The sequence below is a fragment of the Platalea leucorodia genome (assembly GCF_965183815.1).
Source record: "Platalea leucorodia genome assembly, chromosome: 3".
In the NCBI taxonomy this organism is placed as follows: domain Eukaryota; kingdom Metazoa; phylum Chordata; class Aves; order Pelecaniformes; family Threskiornithidae; genus Platalea; species Platalea leucorodia.
In genome coordinates, this window is record NC_138825.1 from 11,185,977 (window position 1) to 11,202,960 (window position 16,984).

Here is a 16,984-nt window from a genome sequence, read left to right on the forward strand (position 1 = left end):
GTGCTGTAGATTTCTGCGCGGAGCACTTCTCGTGGATGGGAGGCAAGATGAGCCCCACATCAGATACACTGCTTGAATGTGGGGAAAAAATACCTTAGTGGCGTGGCTACTCCTAAATTTTCCTATTATTTATTTGGGAGCCTCTTTTAAAGAAGGCGAGTAGGAACATAAACCCATTCATGCCTTTCAAACTTGTAAGCAACGCTGGTTTTTTGCTGTGTGTCCTGGTATGGGGTTGCAGAAGGTGGCAGCTAACCATGTGGCAAATGCCCATCCCTGGGGAACTGTCCCGCAGCTCCACAGCCCGTGCTCTTGTCTGGCTCTGAAATGCCTTCTACCTCCCTCTGAACTCACGCTCCATTAGGACTGCAGCACATCATCATACCCCAGCCCTACTACGGAGCTTGAGAGCACTGTGGCAACTCTGTTCTTGTGTCCTCCACAGTGAATAGTTTTAAATCCTGGAAGATAAAAATCTCAGTGCTGCTCTCTTACATTAAAATCTCAGGGCTTCAGTCTCAACCTCGCAGCAGGACAGTGGCAGGGGTGGAAAGCTGGCACAGCAGAATGGTGAATCAGGCTCTCCCTTTGGTTTTCAGGCTGTTTACTCAAAACAGCCCTTGAGAAAGATGCTATGCCTCAAGCAGATGTCACATTCAACCGGTTTAGCAATATTATTCCTATTTCTTCTCAAGCTAGTCAAGGAGGGGAGGGAGAATAGAATATATGTTAGTGCAAGTTCACATAGACAACATCTGAATATTTAGTACAAAATGTTCTTTCAAGGTGGGGCAAACATTTCTAATTGTGACACAAAAAGAAGGTATTTTGTAACATTTTTAACAACTTGGCTGTGAAAAAGCCAATGTGAAATATGTTTAGACACAGACTACCTCACATGATACTGAAGTATTTCAAGGCTCTTTCCGAGTAGGCAATAAACTCTTTTTTTTTTTTTTTTTAATTAAATCAGCTTTATCACAGACAATTCCAAACATAACTAAATAATTTGGTCATAGTTTTTTGGTTGGTTTTTTTTTTGCTTTTTCATCTTTGGAAAAAATAAAGCTATGCTAAGTTGAGATATTCCACTCCACATGGGTTTTACCCATTCAAGGCTTCTTTCATTTCAGAATTAATTTCCTCATTCAGAGGAAACCACAGAAAAATTCAGCTAATAAATTCTAGCATAAGATTTCAAAAGTTGGTTCACACACTCACTGAAGAATTGCAGCTTCCAAGAAGCTCACAGGCTACTTGTCCCTACTGAAAAACATTGAAAACCTGGCCCAATTTGGAAACAGTCTTATTTCAGGTCTGGTAGGGTATATATCCAAAATGAAGATCTGAATAACCCCTAAATTGTGGAGATCAAAGAATTCACATATAAATTTTGCAGCACAGTCTCTCATCTTGAATGTTTGGATTTGCCTCAAAGTCCAACTGAACAGAAAAGTTTAAGGCCTCGGTTTTCTCTGACTTACACTGCACATCGCAGTGTTCAGCAGTAGCTTCTGAACGCGGTCAGTCAACGTAAACCAAGCATGTGTGCAACAGCCCTTGGATACGTAGACATCATCCTTCCTTCACCTGCCATAGCCTGGTACTGCCCAAGAGCAAAAGAAAAATAAAAAGGCTTCCAAGCTGATGTTAGACAGACAAATGGATGTGGAAGCCATAGCTGTGACTTTCTGCCCTTTCCTGAGCTCTCAGCCAAACCACAACCCATCAGAAGTGGGTTCACAGCCCTTCTTGCCTCGAAGCCTGGCTCAGAAACCACAACAGGGCAGAATCAGGTGGTGGGCACTGCGGTTGGTGGAGTTATGCAAAGGCAAAACCAGAATCAGGTTCAAAAAAGCATTTTCCCAAGGCAGAAAACTACTAGAGCAGGAAGAAACAGGAGTGCCCAGCACAGCGGACGGGAACAGAGGCAGGGCGGTATCACTGGGCCCTTCCTCCTGACAGAGATGCTGCTGACGTGGTGGTGCCCGGAGTTCATCTCAGCATCCCTGGCCTCGGCACTGTGCTGTGCCGAGCCTGTGCAGGATAGGAAGAGTCCGAGGGCTGCGCTAACCTGCTCTCACTACCAGGAATCCCAAGCGCCTGAAAATTTAAGTCAGCCAAATCCCTTTTTCTGGGCTACAGTAAAGGCATGGAGGGGAAACCTCTCCTGGCATTGTGCTGTCGGGGAGGTCCCTTTTGGTTCTGTGCTACTGTAGGGTTGTGGTGCTACTTACTCTCTCCAGCCTCCTGCTTTATGGCCCACTGAACTATCAGGACAGCCTCAGGCAATGGCACTGCATCAGCAAACCTGGCTTTACATACCTAGCTGGAGAAAGCACTAGGCAGGGAGGGTGCTAAATATCTCTCCAAACAGATTTCATCTTCTGCCTGCATCTGCTTTGGAACCATAAAGCATTTCCAAGCTGGAGAAAAATCCAAACACCTCATGTAGAAGCACCTTTCCCTTGGATTTTTATTATCACCGTCATAATTTTTAAGAATATATTTTGTACCGAAACACTGTCAGCATTCTTTATACAATGGAAAATGACACAGTCATCATGTATCATGTAAAAGAGTAAAAACAGAGCAAGACAGGAACATTTCATATCAAGATTCAATCTGGAGTACAAATAGAATCTGATGTACAACTTAAAAGCCACACACCAGATAAAAAGATCATCTGGAAAACAACAGGTTCTCTCTTAATTTGGAAAAAGGAGGAAAAGTCAGGGAATGTCAATGTTAAGGCTAAAAATCCCATTTTTAACTTGTATTTTATAGGTGGCAGCCCGATTCTTAACTCGTCTGCAGCAGCAGCAACAACACCCTCCTGGCTTTACAAAGAGATTTGCACTTGCATGAAATAATAATCAGGCTTCTATGCTCGAAGGACTCTGATTGACCTCAACAGGCTTTGGACTAGAGCCACAGTTGGAATTTCAGCTTGCAGTCTAAGGCTTCTTAACTGCAGGCCAAATTAGCGCAAAATGAGGCTTTGCAACTGGCATTCTACCCTTAAGTTTGGATATTCCAGTTCTGGTTGCTTTAAACCACAGCTTTATTGCAGGTTTAACATAGTTCTGTTTGTGAGATTCTCTCTCTCTCTTTTTTTTTTTTTTTTTTTTAATACTGTGCTACAAAGGATGTTTTTGTATTCTGTGTCTTAGAAAGTCCCTATATTACATGTTTTCAAAATTGCCTAAATATATGTTTATATCATGATTATAACTACTCAGAAAGACCTGCTATAGTCTATTGTGAGCAGCCAAGGAAAAAAGTGTATTTAGTCCTAAAGAAGTCAAGAAAAGTGGCTGTGTTCATTTATAGTGTAGCGCAATGACTGTGTTTATACAGCTATACCTACTATTTAAAAAGCTACTTGAAAAGTTATTATTCATGTGCAGTAGCTGATTTTCAAGCATTAATAACCTGGCTGTCTAGACAAGTTTTAATTGTCATATCAAAGGCCGAATATGTTCTCAAACAAGTGCAAAAAATCTTCCATCTCCCCTGGAAAGAGGCTTGTTCTCTTTCTGAACTAAGAGACTGCCAAATTTAACTTTTTCTCAGGTTATAAAAGCACAGTTAAACCTACAAATTTGCTGTCTAAGTTTTTAAAATGGATCGACTTTAACTCAAACCTATCCTGTGCAGCAAAGTTAGTAAGCCCTGAAAAACAGTTTCTAGTGAATATGCAAAGAGTTCCCCCCACCCTCACCAACTAACATGCCCACATTTTCCCAGGGCCTAGAGGACTCCATTAAAATGTAACTTAATGTTTGATAGGAAACATGATTTTTCAAGGATGATATGTAAAGTTTACCCAAAGAACCCAAGACATTTTGTACATTCAAAATGTTTACACTTTGCTGTTCTTAACCATCAGTAAGATTGTTCATTTTTACTAATAATACATACAATGAGTATAAATAAATAAACTACAGATAAGCTTTAAAAATTGTATTAACAATACGTTGTGCAAAAACTCGTAACGATCTACATTCTATGCAAATACCCTGACTAAAATATACAGGCTGTGTCCTCATACCCTCATTCAGTTTTTGCACAATCCTTGGGCCAAATCAGCAGCTGGAAGCAATCAGCAAAATTCCATTGCAAGCCATGGAGGTAATGCTGATTTACACCAGCAGAAGAGCTGGCCCTCAGGCGTGTGCAAAAAACCCATAGAAATCAGTGGGAATTGTGCTTGACTAAGGACTAGACAGTTTGATTGTACCCCGTTAAAGTGAGTGGGAGTTTTGCCATCGATTTCCATGGAACCAGGCTCAGGCCCCGGGTAAGGACGTCAGCACGTGGCCCTATGTTGTGCTACACTACTCCACTTCAGTGCAGAAACAATATTTGCAAAAGACAAAATTTTGTGTTGTCACTGCTGTTCAGTAACAGGTTTTAGTGCTGCATTTCAGAAATTGCCTTTCTGTGAGATTTGAAACAAGACTGCAAGTCTTTCTGAATCCATTCCAATTTGATTATCCAGCACAGGTGGGCGATTTTGATCCAAGAAAAATGGCTCAATGTCTATTAACCAACAATGTTCTTCATTAGGATAAACAACAGCCCGGTTCATCGGCACAGGAGTGAAGAACTGCATGCGGAAAAGGAACGGGGCAGCCTTCCTACCATAGCTGTGTCCAGAGCCGGCTGTCACTTCTCCAAATGGACGATGGCACCTGAGCCAGTTTGGAATCTGCAGTCCTAACCAGCTCAGCCAAGTTTTGTAAGCTGAAGATCTCCATTTATCTTTATCGTGTCAATTGCTGACAGTGTTTCAATACGGTGGTAAAAATCAAAGAGCTGATGTCCATCCACAAATATTCTAAAACGGGGATGCTCGCAAAGTATCTCAACCTGTAAAAAAGAAAATGATGAAGCATGTTGTTCACAGTGTAACGGGGAAGTTATTTCACAAAGAGCACTCCAGTAGCCTTTAAGTGTTGGTGCAGTTACCCATTTTGCCACTTCCATGCCACATAACAGCCAGGGCTGAGACCAGTTTGCCCCCATGACACCAGTTACACTATGATGGATCTGCTCTTACTTCACAGGGACGTTAATCCAATCTCACACTGTCGTGGCAGGAAGGACTCTGGAACCCAGTCTCACTGGCATCGGGGAGGTTTTGGCTCTTGGAATAATGCCAGAAACAGACTCAAACTGCTAATTAGAGGGGGAAGAAATTGCATTTCCAACCCAAATCTTGCATTCCTTGCTACAGCATTTTTTTGCTGCAGAACGAGGGGGCAGTTCCCTCTGCAACGCTTTCCACGCTTCCGTTAATTTACTGGAAGGGAGCGAACACAAGAGGAGGGCTAGGTTTGCCCTCCCCTCCCACACACACTCACACAGCTGCTGCAAAACTAAAAAGCCTTCACTACTGTGGCTGCAGAGAGCCCAGTTGGACTAGACTCCATACTGGGGCTGCAGTGAAGGAAACGCAGGGCAGGATGGCTTGAATTCAGCTAGACAGTTTGCACAAGGCACAAACAGGATCAGGGAGGGACACAGCTCATCCCTCCTCCTAGAGCCCTGCAGAAATGCTCTGGAAAAGCAACAAAGCCTGGAGCTGAACAGGCTTGGACAGGTCGGGAGATTCCTGATGTTAGGGGTGGCTTGAGAGGGTGCCCTGTAGTTAAGCTTCGCTGGAGCTGCCCCAGCAGGAAGCAGGGATATGAGGGCACAGAACGTGTGCTTCTCGTGCAGGCCCTCCAAGACCTCCAGGTCCAGACAAGCTAAGAAGAAAATCTCCAGGGAAGCCACATGTAAATCCTGGGTCATTTCAAGAGGCTGGTAGTCTGGAGTGAAGTGCTGCTTCCAGGCACTTGACTCCGCTGCTATTACAGTGTATAAAAATGAGAATGGGGCCAGTGATAAACCGAGTGAGCCAAAGCCCATCTGACGTAGGGCACGTTGCAGTGGGAGAAGTGGCAGCGGACAGTCCAGGAGAGCCGAAGCTCCTGGGGACCTGGTAGCGCACCAGGTAACAGGGAAGCTGCCCCGTAGCTCCTCTGTCACTGCGGCAGGCGCATCCAGCCTTAGGCCTTGTTATGCAAAAGATATGGTTAGCCTCAACACTGCTTACGATCCATCTTTTCAGATCACCCTGGGCCACGCCAGAACAATAACTGGACTGGATCACAAGTAATTGGCAAGAACACTTAATAGTCTAATTTATTCACTGAGAGGGAGACCATCAAAGGTACAAAGTCAATTGGGAGCCTAAATTCCATTTGTGCATTTGGGGGAAAAAAGAGAAAAAGAAGAAAAAGAACAACAGCTCCCTTTCTACAGTATCTTATGCAAAACGTGCAATATTGGTGTCCTCTAACGTCAGCTGTCATTAGTGGGACACCCACAAAACACGCTCTGGGTAATTTGTCTGGCTTGTCTGAGGGCCCAGCCACCACCCACTGCAGCAGGCAGCACAACCCTCTCAGCCAGAGCAGGACCAAGCCTCCAAGCCCTTTCAAGTGCATTTCCCACATGCACCAAAGGGTGTTGCCAGTTCCGATGGGAAGAGTTTGTAGAAGCAAGTAGAGCGCAACCAATTCGCAGCAAAACCAGTCATAAACACCCTCTCAAAGCCCAAGCATCTGGGGAGACGGTGAGCTTTTGGGGTTGGGGGAGATTATCTTGGGGGCAAGAAGGATTAAGAGAGTTTGGCAGCTGGTCAGAGCGCTGGCATTTACCAGAGGGGCCAGCGAGGTTTCCTAAGAGGGGCGGGGAGGAGGAGGAGGAGGGTTTTCTGGGTCAGCCGCATGGAGAAGGCATGCAGCCTTTTTTCTTCAACGTTGTGAAGCTGCTGAGAGAGAAGCAGCCCTCTGCAGCTGCACACTTTGTTAGTCCTGATTTGCAAAGACATCTTCACATAACCATAAACACTACAGATGGGAATCTGCTTCTAGGTCAATCCAGTCCATCCCTTGCACCACAGCGTTTCCACGTACACCATTTTCAAGTGACTAGAGACTTAAATTTGACAGGAGATTTAATCCCGGGGTCCAGAAAAGAATACCACTATTGCTTAGCTGTTTAATCTGCTAGCAGGAAGGGCTATGGTCAACCTCAGCGTAACATCCCTGGAGACAAAGGACGAACAAGATCCTTATTAGCTGCACTAAATTGCAAACACTATGTCCATTAAAACCCATCAAAACACACTGCAGTCTCACAGAGTATTTACATTCTCCGGTAATAACTTATAATGCACTAATAACATAGATGTACTTTTTAATTTATAGCTATAAAACTAAGCTGAGGAAGTGCGCTTCATCACACAGTATAACAACCTCCGACTCGTCATAGCACCCCGGTGAGGTGTTCCTAGTCCCATCTGAACTGCCTGCAGCCGCGCGCAGCAGCGGGATCTCCGCGCAACTTCCGATCGATACAAACAATCCGGCAACCAATGTCTCAACCGGAGAAGCGCGGGCTACACCGCGATTTCACGAGAGGCAAGTCGGGTTCTGCTGCGACTCTGATCATATCACGCTTTATCAGATACGGCGCGTGCCGCTGCCATCCTGGTACTCACCCTAAAAGGCTGGTCCGGTATAAACGGAAAGTAAGGAATAGATGATTGCTCTTCCCCCCATTCTCCAGCTACACAAGAGTTTCTGACAAACTGTCTGTCTGTAAACACGGCTTTCAGTTCAATAGCTACATCTGCAGGAGGATCTTCCGACTCCCCGCAAGTCAGGCTGATGCCAAAGCTGCAACACAAACAGAACGGCTCTCATTCAGCCAGAAACAAGCAAATGAGCCCCGAATGCCGCCGGTCTCATTTCTCAGCTTATTAAAGCCACTGACGGTATAGCGGCATGGGAGGTGACAGCCCAGCTCATTCAGGGAATGCTCCGAAACCTCGTCATGGACAAGAACATGGTTATAGCATATATATATGTGTGTGTGTGCATGTGTGTTGTGCATATATGTGTATATATGTGTATATATATATGCTCCTCTACTCCCAAGTGAAATGTTGGGAAACAGGATCCCTTAAAGAAATGCCCCCTCTATGGGTCAAAGGAGAAATCAGCACGCTATATTTAAAATGATAAAAATAATCCCTCTCCAGAAAGGAGGGATCCGTGTGTGTGTGTGTGTGTGTGTGCGTGCGTGGGTGGCCTCCCCCCCCGGCCCCCTCCCCGGGCCCGGCGCCCCCGGGCGGGCAGCCCTGCCCGGCTGTTACCTCTCGGGGTTGAGGTCCACTATGCCCATAACTAAGATCTTCTTTCCCGGCCTCATTCCTCCTTTGATGTGCCCACAGAAGGGGACGATCTGGAAAGGACAGGGGGGGGAGGGTGGCGAGGGTCACTCGGCATCAGCAGCGGCCGCCGTGGTGCAGCCGGGGGAGGGGGGGTAAAGGGTTTAAAAAAAACAAAACCAAACCAAAACCAAACCCAAAACCCCAAATAAAGGTGATTTACCAGGCGAGGGAAGTACACATCAGCTTGCACCGGGGATCCCAGGGAGTTGTTTAAATGCCCGTCCTCTATTTTCTGCAGGTAAAAAGGAGAGCGCTGAGGCGGGGGCGGGCGCGGCCCCTGCCGGCGCCCCCCGCCCCGCTCCGCTCCGCTCCGCAGGTGCCCGCCGCGGGGGCCCCGCCCGCCCCCCGGCCCTGCCCCGCAGCCCCGGCGGGGGCACAGCGGCACTCACCAGCGCGTCCCGCTCGGCCACGGTCCCCGCCATCTTGTGGAAGCGGCGGCGGCGCTGGGAACGGGGCGGAGGGGGACCGGCGGGGGCGGGGGAGAGGGAGGGAAGGAGGGAGGGAGGGGGGCCGTGTGGCGGACCCGCTGGCTGAGGGGCAGCGGCGGAGCCGGAGCGGAGCCGGTGCAGAAGTAGGAAGGCGAGGAGGAGGAGGAAGAGGAGGAGGAGGAGGAGGAGGGGAGGTGGCCGGCTCTGCCTCGCCCGGCGGGGAGCCCAGCCCCTGGCCCGGGGGGGAGCCGGGCAGGGCGGGGGCTGCTGCCGTTTCCTCCGCTCCGCAGCCTGCCCCGCGGCGAGGCCCGGCTCGGCCCCGAGCGGGGAGACCCCGGCCCCGTGGAGGGGAGGGCGGCTGGAGCAGGGGAGGGGGCGGCGGTGCTGGGCGCAGGGTAGGCCCCGACAGCGCCTCCGGGCTGGCGGGGGCCCGGGGACCCCTCACCGGGGGCCTGCAGGTGGTGAGGGGGGCTGCAGAGGGGCCGCAGCCGCCCCGCGCCCCTTATTTCTGGGAGCGTCTTTATTTCTGAGCTTTGGTAACTCCCCTTCTCCAGAGGTGGAGAGGCGGCTCGGCCCCCCAAAACGAACCCGTCCCCCGGCTCCCCTCCGTGCCAGCGCGCCCTGCCCGCGGCACGGGCCCCCGGGGTGCCGAGTCCCCGAAGGGCCGCTGTGGTGGGACGCGTCTCCCGCCGGCGGCGGCGGGGCCTGTCGCAGCGGGCGGCCGCCGAGCCTGCTGCTGGGCGAACTGCAGCCTCTCGGCAAGCCAAGCCGGGCAGCAGCTCCTCTGAAATCCTCCCCGCCGGGCTGCCCGTGGGCCACGGTCGTTGCCTAAGTCGCTCGGCTGTCGGTGGCTCTTACGGAGCGGGAGCTGCCGTGTATGCGCAGCGTCCGTAGTTATGCAACGCGGGGGTGTCCGCGGGCGGCCCGCTCTGCCGGGAGCACGGCGAAGCTCCCACCGAGGCCGCCAGCCCGGCTGCCGCGCGATGCCAGGGATCCCTCGCCTTTACCGCAGCAGGAGTGACTTGTTCCGGCAAGCATGCCGTAATGATGCTGTTGATGAGTTTAGGGTCCTGGGGGGGTGGGAATTGAGGAAGGCTTTCTTCTGGCCTCCTCGCTACTGGGATGTGGTGGCATGAACACCCCTTTGGCAACGTGACACAGCGATTGGGCTTGGCCTGCTTTCGGCAGGACCTGGCATGGGTCGCTTGGCTTTTCCTGCCTCCAACCTGCCCGTTGGGCTGGGTCAGCGAATGTCGCTGTCCTTCCTCCTCTGAGGCACTCTGAGGATTAATTACTCATGTTGTGTAAAGTGGAGTGGAAGAAGTTAAGTTACTGCAATATCTAGGGTTTCAATATGACGGTGCGTGTCCATTGGGAAACGCTTGCAATCCGTAGGTGATGCCATTGGAGAGATCAAGAGCTACTGAGAGTAAATAAGGATTGTGCAAGTGTTTAGACACTTGGTTATTTTTTCAGTGGTGCCCACTAATTTGAGGATGTTTTCATTTCTGGATGCCCAGCTGGAGGTGGCTCATAGAAGTTTACGTTCATGCGTACAGCTCTGCTGGAAGTCACCTACTGAAGTCATGGCTTCTTCGGTTGTACCAGCACAGCTGGACACGAAGGCAGCGGGCATCTCTGTGGCCCAGGTCTTGGTATGGGAAAACCACTGGACTGTTTTCTTCATGCCAAAACATTGGGTGTCAGCTGTCACTGCGTGGAAAAGCACCTTCCTCAAATACCGCCAGGAGACTGAATTCGTTAACAGCGCAGTAACGTGAAACCAGCACACGTTAGAAACAGTTGGTTTTTGAGTGGTGAGTTGAGTGCGTTCATAAGTTCACCGCAGAGAGGAACTGGAGTTAGCTCGATGGTTTTGTCAGCTCCTCTGTGCTGCTCACCTCTGTCCTCACCACTGCTGGTGCCAGCTGTGTTACGCTTTTTATTCTGTTGGCCTAAGGGAGAACAGAAACTGCCCTAAGCTTTTTGTTTTTATTTAGTGGTGCAGTGTTACATGATGCCCAAAAAGCTCTTTTCAGAACACATCATCTTTTCCTCTGCTGTACAGGGAGCTGCTTTATTGGATAAGATTAAATTTGTTGGATATAAAATCAGGCCAGCCAGTCCTTTGTGCCAAAGCATGAATTCTTGTGAGGAGAGAGGTCATCATTGTGTCTTTGTTTTGTAGCTGGTTTTAATTGAACTTTTGCATTTCAAAATCATTAAATAGCGAGGCTTGGCCATTTGGCTAGCTGCTTTGCCTTGTGTTTGCCTTTTTTTGGTGTGTGTTCTGAAAACTAGCACAAACGCAACATTTGTTTTGTTGGCCATGGAAAGATTGACTGGAGCAACCTGCAGTATGAAGTTATGATGGGGGAGTACGTTCATGTGTTTTTAAGGCATTGACAATCTATGCCTTTCTGTTTCTGTGCGATGTTCTCCTCTCGCCCCGTAACAGCCCAGGAGGACATTGAAAATCCTGTTTGCACTACAAACAAGGTGAGGCAGCCTGAGCAGGAGCTTTGCCTCTGTGTGCTGCTGTCCTGCTGGCGTGATGGCAGCTCCTGTGGTTTCTCCTAGGGAGGCGTTCTCCAGCAGAAGAGGACTACCTACCTCCGCACTGCCCAGCGGTCTGTGGAACAGGGTTGTGTTTCTGGGCAGCACTGTGCCTCCCCACCCACGGAAGAGCGTCCTCGAGACCCAGCCTCCCCGTGGGTTCCCCTCTGCCAGGCTCTGCAGGGTGAGTGCTGCCATCTAAGCTCCCGCACTTGTTCTTCTGAAAAAGGGAAAGGTCTGAGCCAAATCTGTTCCCTCACCCATGCAGTCTTTGTTAAATCATCTGCACAAAATGGGCCCCGTTCAGTATTTGTAGCAGCCTTCTTGACAGGGAAGGTCTTGAGGTTTCACGCTTGAGGGCCTGAGCTCGCAGACCTCGTGGTAGTAGCTGGAGCAACACGATAAATATTTGTGCTCCACTGAAATAACGCTGAGGTACAAGTTACTGAAATTGACTGGTTGACCAAGTACAGAAACCCTTATGGGTAGGTATTGTCCTCCATTTCTTGGGTTCGTTCAGCCCTTTGCTCGGTGGGAGCCTGGGACTCTTGAAATACTGAGAATTTTATAAAGATTAAAAAGAAGTGGCATGGTGTGAACACCATTTGTGAACAGTTAATGACATGCCCAGCCCAGCCACCAAAGCCATTGCTGAGAACTGGCAAACCCAGAACTTCATCTTAATCCCGGCACCTTGTATCTTGCAGCCACTCCCTTTGATGATTTAAAAAGGTGTTTCTAATTCGTAGCCGGCCTTCACCGGAAAGGAATGCAGCACGATCGCAATTTTGGTGTGGTATAATTACCCTGCCTTTCTTGCCCCATTACCACTGACATTGCTCTCCTCACGCCTGGGTTTATAGGCTGACTTGTACAACCTCTCTGGTTTGTTTTGCATTTTTAATGACATTGGTGAGAAGATGGGAGGTGTTTGCTGGTTTCGTGGAAGCTTCCTTTGGTTTCTGGGTGGCAAGGCACCGAAGTCCCGGTTTTTGTAAGACTTGGAAAAAGCTGAGTAATACAATAAAGGAGAAAAAGTCTGCAAATAAGTTTGGTTCAGTGGTTGGAGTCAAGTGTATAACAGTTCAGAGGAATTCCTCCTTTTCAGAATTACTGCAGTAAAACTGCAGTGCTGATAAACAATTATTTGGGTTGGCTGGGTTTTTTTGGCCTTTGTAGCTTTGCCACTGCAAATCCTCAGGCAGAGGTCTGGGAGACCAAACCCAACATTGCATAAATTTGCCCTGGGCAGGTGCCCAAGGCAGAGCTTGGGAGAGGATAGCGTTGACAATGTGTCGCAAGGGGCTGGACAGCAGAGCAGGAGATGTTGTACTAGCCCTCTTACCGTGTGGCTTCAAAGTGTCGCGACGACGGATTCCCCCGGCCCTGCCTACCGAGTCCAAAGTGCGGGGTGCCACGTACCTGTGGAAATGTTCGTAAGCTTGCCCTCCCACGCTCACCCGTGGGAAAGACAAATGACAGTTATCGGTGTGGACAGTGCAGGGAGGGTGTTTAGCACGCCTGTGCGCTTTCACAGGCTAGTGCTGTCACATCTTCATGGAAGGAGGCGGGAATCCAGGGCCAGAAGCAGCACCCTGCTCTTGACATTTATTTCATGTGGCTTCCTTGCTTCTTGTTGCCCCCTGAATTATTCTGGTCTGAGTCGTGGCCTTAGGGGTTCAAGCTCTGGCTGTGCATGAATCCAGTGGAGAAGTCAGTGTTCTGGGGCTCTCAGTGACAGAGATGGTGTAAACTGGTGTTTAAGGAGATGGTCCTGGTGAGTGAGTCATTTGGTCGCACACAGATCTGCTGCACATCTGGTGCAGAGCACGTGCGTATCAGAAATATTTGTCTTGCAGATTGTTTACTGGAGTCTGTACCAGGAACCAAGGGCACGTACATAAAGGCATGTCAGATAAGGCATTACTTGCTGGTTGAAGGCTGTTTACGTTCAGGATCTTTCAGCTCTTCCAGTCCTTTCTACAGAGAATCCATGTCCAAATGCATCACAGGCTGGTCTTTTCTGCTGTGTCTTATTTGGGACGTCTTTGGTATTGTCATATCTCAACAATTTTATTGTGAATCTCATAATGTTGATTCTTTTGTCTTTCAGTTTCAATTTCGAGGTCTTTGTCATTTCACAAATACCTGGCTTTTATTTTGTTCAAGCTTTTTTTTTTTTTTTTTTAAAGAGGCAGTTTCTAGCAATTTGAGAACTTGGCTGCTTTTCTAACAATGGAAATATAATGGCAAATAAAAAGGACCGTTTTATATACATATATTTAAAACGCTTGTGATTTTCAGTCCAACCTCATGATTTTAAAGATGGAGATTCATGACCATGATGCATCATATCTGCATCACATCTACCAGAGGATGTGGAAGAAGACTGCTAAAGGGCTTTTACTTTTTACTTAAGTATTAGCATGTCTTCTTTCTATGTACATTTTACATTATTAGTGATTGCTGTTTATCCTTTTTCTCCTTGTCCCGTGACTAGAGGTGGCCTTCCCATTTTGGAAAGAGAAAAGATGCACTTGTAATCCTCATTGCAGTGGCCCAGGAAGACCTGCAGACGTAGGGTGGGACTGACTGAATGCCCCAGGCACGGGCATGAGGAATCCAGGGAAAGCCACACACCCCTGACCGAGGCACAGTGGCTTAGGCCCCTCCTTGCTAAACAGGTGGGAACACCATGTTGCTGCTGATTGGAAACCCCAGCCACTGCTTCCCCAATAAACTGGGGGGAAGTGAAGACACAGCTGTTGAGCACCGTAAGGCAGGACCGAGCACAGCACAAGGCAGTGAAAACAGTTGTGATGCCCAGTTTGCCACGGCCAAAAAGAACTCATCTTACGGTCACATTTTGGGACTTCTGTTGCTTCATTTTCAAACTCTCCTGGCCTTCACTAGGCTATCGCAGCACTTGAGGCTGGTCTAGGTTCTGCCAGTCCTCCTGGGACATGATGGTCCAGCAGGAGCAGCCTTCGGACATGCCAGGCCCTGGAGACCTGGGGGAAAGACTGGAGCAAAGAAGAGGTACCCTTAGTGCAAGAGGATCCACTTAGATGATGTGGCAGAGGATGAGATTAGAGGAGACTTGAGCAAAGTGGAGACGCACAAGTCCCTGCCAGGCCCTGCTGGGGTGCAGCCTCAAATGCTGAGGGAGCTGGCAGATGGGCTTGTGAGGCCACTGCAAAGGGAAGGAGATGTGCCTGAGGACTGGAAGAAAGCAACCAGCACAGGGGCTGATGAGCAAGCAGTGCCGTGGATGGCAACCTGGCTGAGCAGCCGGGCCCAGAGGCTGGTGAGCAGTGGCAGCAAGGCTCGTTGGAGGCCAGGCCCCAGCGGTGAAGCCCAAGGCGAGGGGCAGTGGGAGCAGGTGGAGGGAGGTGGTCCTTCCCTCTGCTCTGTCCTCCTCGGGGCTCCCCAGTGCAAGACAGACATGGCCATACTGGAGAGAACCCCCAGCCCAGGGCCCTCCCAGTGCCCCCCCAGTGTCCGTTGGGCTCGGAATGTTGGTCAGTTGGAGCCAACAGCCACCAGTGCCGGCAGGACGGAGCTGTGCTGGCACGGAGCAGCGCTGGGAGAAGGCAGGGGCTGGCCGAGCAGCTCAACTCCGGCACCGGCACCCCGCTTCCCAACCTTGCTGTCACCGGCTGGGCCGCGTCGTTGGTCCACGGCGAGGGTCCTCCTGTCCCGGGCAGGATGGGCCAGGCCAACTGCTGCTGCGGCTCCAGGTGGGCTCTCCCTGTGGCTTGGGGACACGCAGGCACGGCCGGGCCCTGCAGCAGCAGCCTTTCTCACGCTCAGCGCTCTCCGCTCTGCAGGGAGGCTCTCAGCGAAGCCGAGGCAGTGCTGAGTGCGGACGTGCGGCTGACCCGGGGCCGCAAGAGGAGTGAGAGGCGCCTTCTCCTCCTCCAGGAGGACCTGGTGATCGCCAAGTTGCAGTAAGAGCTCAGAGCCCAGCTGCCTTTCCCCCAGCCCTGGCCCTGGGAGCAGGGCAGGGACACCCTGGCCCCAGCCCCAGGCCCCGACACCTTGCTGCTGGATGCACCCCTGTGCGTCCCAAGGGCAGGCGGGGGACAGGGCTCTGCCCAGGGGCACCCCAAGGAGGACACCTCCAGCTCCCTGCCTGCTTCTCCTCTCTGCAGAGGCGGCACCACCGTGCGCCCACAGCTCCGCCTGGCCCTGGACCAGCTGTGGGTGCTGAGCAGCGGGAAGGAGGTGGCGGGGGAGGAAGGAGAAGAGGAGGAAGGCAGCAGCGCTGAGGATAGCACCTCCCTCGTCTTCATCTGGCCCACCGGCTCCTGCATTGCCAATTTTGGGTGCGTCGTGGTGCCACGTCCCATGGCTGGGCAGCATGAGAGGTTTGGCAAGCGTGGCCACGCCATCCTGTGAATGGCCTCTGCCCTCTGTGCAGAGCCGGGGCAGGGAGCAGGCAGCACGCCGGCAGGGAGGGCTGGGGGCATTTCCACGTCCTGCATGCCCAGGGGCTCACCTTTTGGTCCCCAGAAGGGAAGGAAGGGCAAAAGCAGCTGCTGTGGCAGGACAGAGGGAGCCAGGGCTTGGGCAGTACCTCTGTCCTGCCCCACAGGGCTTTGGCCTGCCCCGGTGTCCTTCGCCACGGGGCAGGACTGTGCAGGCGCCCACCTCTGCCCATGGGCTGGGGGGCAGTGGGACCTGACCCTCTTTCTCCTCTCTTTCTGCAGCTCCCGGGCGCTGAAGGAGCTGTGGGTGGGCACCCTGCTGGGGTAAGGCGGGCACAGGGATAAGCTGCGGGCACAGCCGGATGGGGGAAGACAGCTCCCCAGCTGGGGAGAGGTGCCCCTGCGCCTGCAGGCAGCTCTCGGCCAGAGCTGCCTGACGAGAGAAGAGGCGGCTTGGGGCTCACCCAGCTCTCTCCCTCTCCCTTCCCCGTGCACAGGACACCTGAAGGAGCCACGAGAGCCCGAGTGACACGACTGCCCTCCATCAAACTCGTTGAGAAAGAGCTGAGGCGCCGCCATGCTGTGAGTGTCTCTCTGCTCTGGGCTCTGTCCCCAAGCACTGCTGCTCCAGCCGAGCAGCAGTGGCGTCGCTGCTCACCTTCTTGCCCTTCTCCTCTCTTGCCCAGTGGAAGACGTTGAGCACCAGGAGCCTGGAGAGGCTGATGGAGGGCCAGGCAAAGGTGAGAGCGGCTGCCTTTCCCCAGCCTCTGGCTGTCCCGGGGTGCCAGGGATGTGCGGCGAGTGGGGTGAGCTTGTGCAGGAGGGAAGGTGGGAGGGTCATGCGGTGCCAGTCGGGGAGCGGAGAGGGTTGGTAGGGGAGCCACCAGGAACGCCGGCATGTCCTCGCTGGTGGCGGCACTGGGGGGAGGAAACCTGTCGTGCGGGGCAGAGAGCCTGGGAGGGCAGAGGGTCCCAGCTCTGGCATGCTCAGGCTGCTGATGCCGGGTGGCAGCTCGCTGGTGGCCCTTTTTGGGGCGGGGCTGCTCTCTTAAGCACAGCGTGGTTCTTGCAGGCTGATCGCAAGCAAGGGCCTCCACCGGTCCCATCCAGCAGCGGAGAGGGACTTTGCCACGCCCCAGGTGAGTTTTGGAGAGAAAGGCAACCTCCTGCAAGCAGTTGATCTGTGCTCACTTGTCCCTTGAGTGTCGCCATGCAGGTTGGGCAGCCCAAGGGAGGATGTGACCTGGAGGAGCAAGGGCACCCGCTGGGCAGTGGCC

At 51.5% G+C, this 16,984-nt stretch overlaps 2 protein-coding genes across 7 annotated transcripts; one reads left to right on the forward strand and one right to left on the reverse strand.

Annotated features, from left to right (window-relative positions):
• Positions 1–2,452: 2,452 nt before the first annotated feature.
• On the reverse strand, positions 2,453–8,721 carry LGALSL (galectin like). Its single transcript, XM_082307194.1, has 5 exons — positions 8,683–8,721; positions 8,454–8,525; positions 8,216–8,304; positions 7,559–7,736; positions 2,453–4,875 (listed from the first exon to the last, which is right to left on the reverse strand). The coding sequence occupies exons 1-5, from the start codon at positions 8,713–8,715 to the stop codon at positions 4,732–4,734; spliced, it is 516 nt and encodes a 171-aa protein (XP_082163320.1). The 5' UTR covers positions 8,716–8,721; the 3' UTR covers positions 2,453–4,731.
• On the forward strand, positions 7,847–16,905 carry LOC309588209 (uncharacterized protein). 6 transcript variants are annotated; one of them, XM_082307189.1, is made up of 10 exons: positions 9,834–10,538; positions 11,180–11,220; positions 11,302–11,461; positions 13,778–15,017; positions 15,108–15,227; positions 15,432–15,605; positions 15,990–16,031; positions 16,205–16,289; positions 16,394–16,447; positions 16,780–16,905. In XM_082307189.1, the coding sequence occupies exons 4-10, from the start codon at positions 14,986–14,988 to the stop codon at positions 16,885–16,887; spliced, it is 615 nt and encodes a 204-aa protein (XP_082163315.1). In that variant the 5' UTR covers positions 9,834–10,538; positions 11,180–11,220; positions 11,302–11,461; positions 13,778–14,985; the 3' UTR covers positions 16,888–16,905. The 6 variants fall into 6 exon arrangements, with proteins under 6 accessions (XP_082163318.1, XP_082163317.1, XP_082163315.1 ...); XM_082307191.1 differs by lacking the exons at positions 9,834–10,538; positions 11,180–11,220 and adding an exon at positions 8,465–8,531; XM_082307190.1 differs by lacking the exon at positions 11,180–11,220.
• Positions 16,906–16,984: the final 79 nt, after the last annotated feature.

What these genes read in the sequence shown, in the direction of transcription:
- LGALSL (XM_082307194.1), bottom strand. Translation starts at nt 8,715, where the DNA reads ATGGCGGGGACCGTGGCCGAGCGGGACGCGCTG. An exon ending in TGGCCGAGCGGGACGCGCTG is followed by an intron (nt 8,526 to 8,682) that starts GTGAGTGCCGCT and finishes TTTTACCTGCAG; the next exon opens with AAAATAGAGGACGGGCATTT. An exon ending in GTGGACCTCAACCCCGAGAG is followed by an intron (nt 7,737 to 8,215) that starts GTAACAGCCGGG and finishes TTTGTGTTGCAG; the next exon opens with CTTTGGCATCAGCCTGACTT.
- LOC309588209 (XM_082307192.1), top strand. Translation starts at nt 14,986, where the DNA reads ATGGGCCAGGCCAACTGCTGCTGCGGCTCCAG. An exon ending in AACTGCTGCTGCGGCTCCAG is followed by an intron (nt 15,018 to 15,107) that starts GTGGGCTCTCCC and finishes TCCGCTCTGCAG; the next exon opens with GGAGGCTCTCAGCGAAGCCG. An exon ending in TCCTGCATTGCCAATTTTGG is followed by an intron (nt 15,606 to 15,989) that starts GTGCGTCGTGGT and finishes CTCTTTCTGCAG; the next exon opens with CTCCCGGGCGCTGAAGGAGC.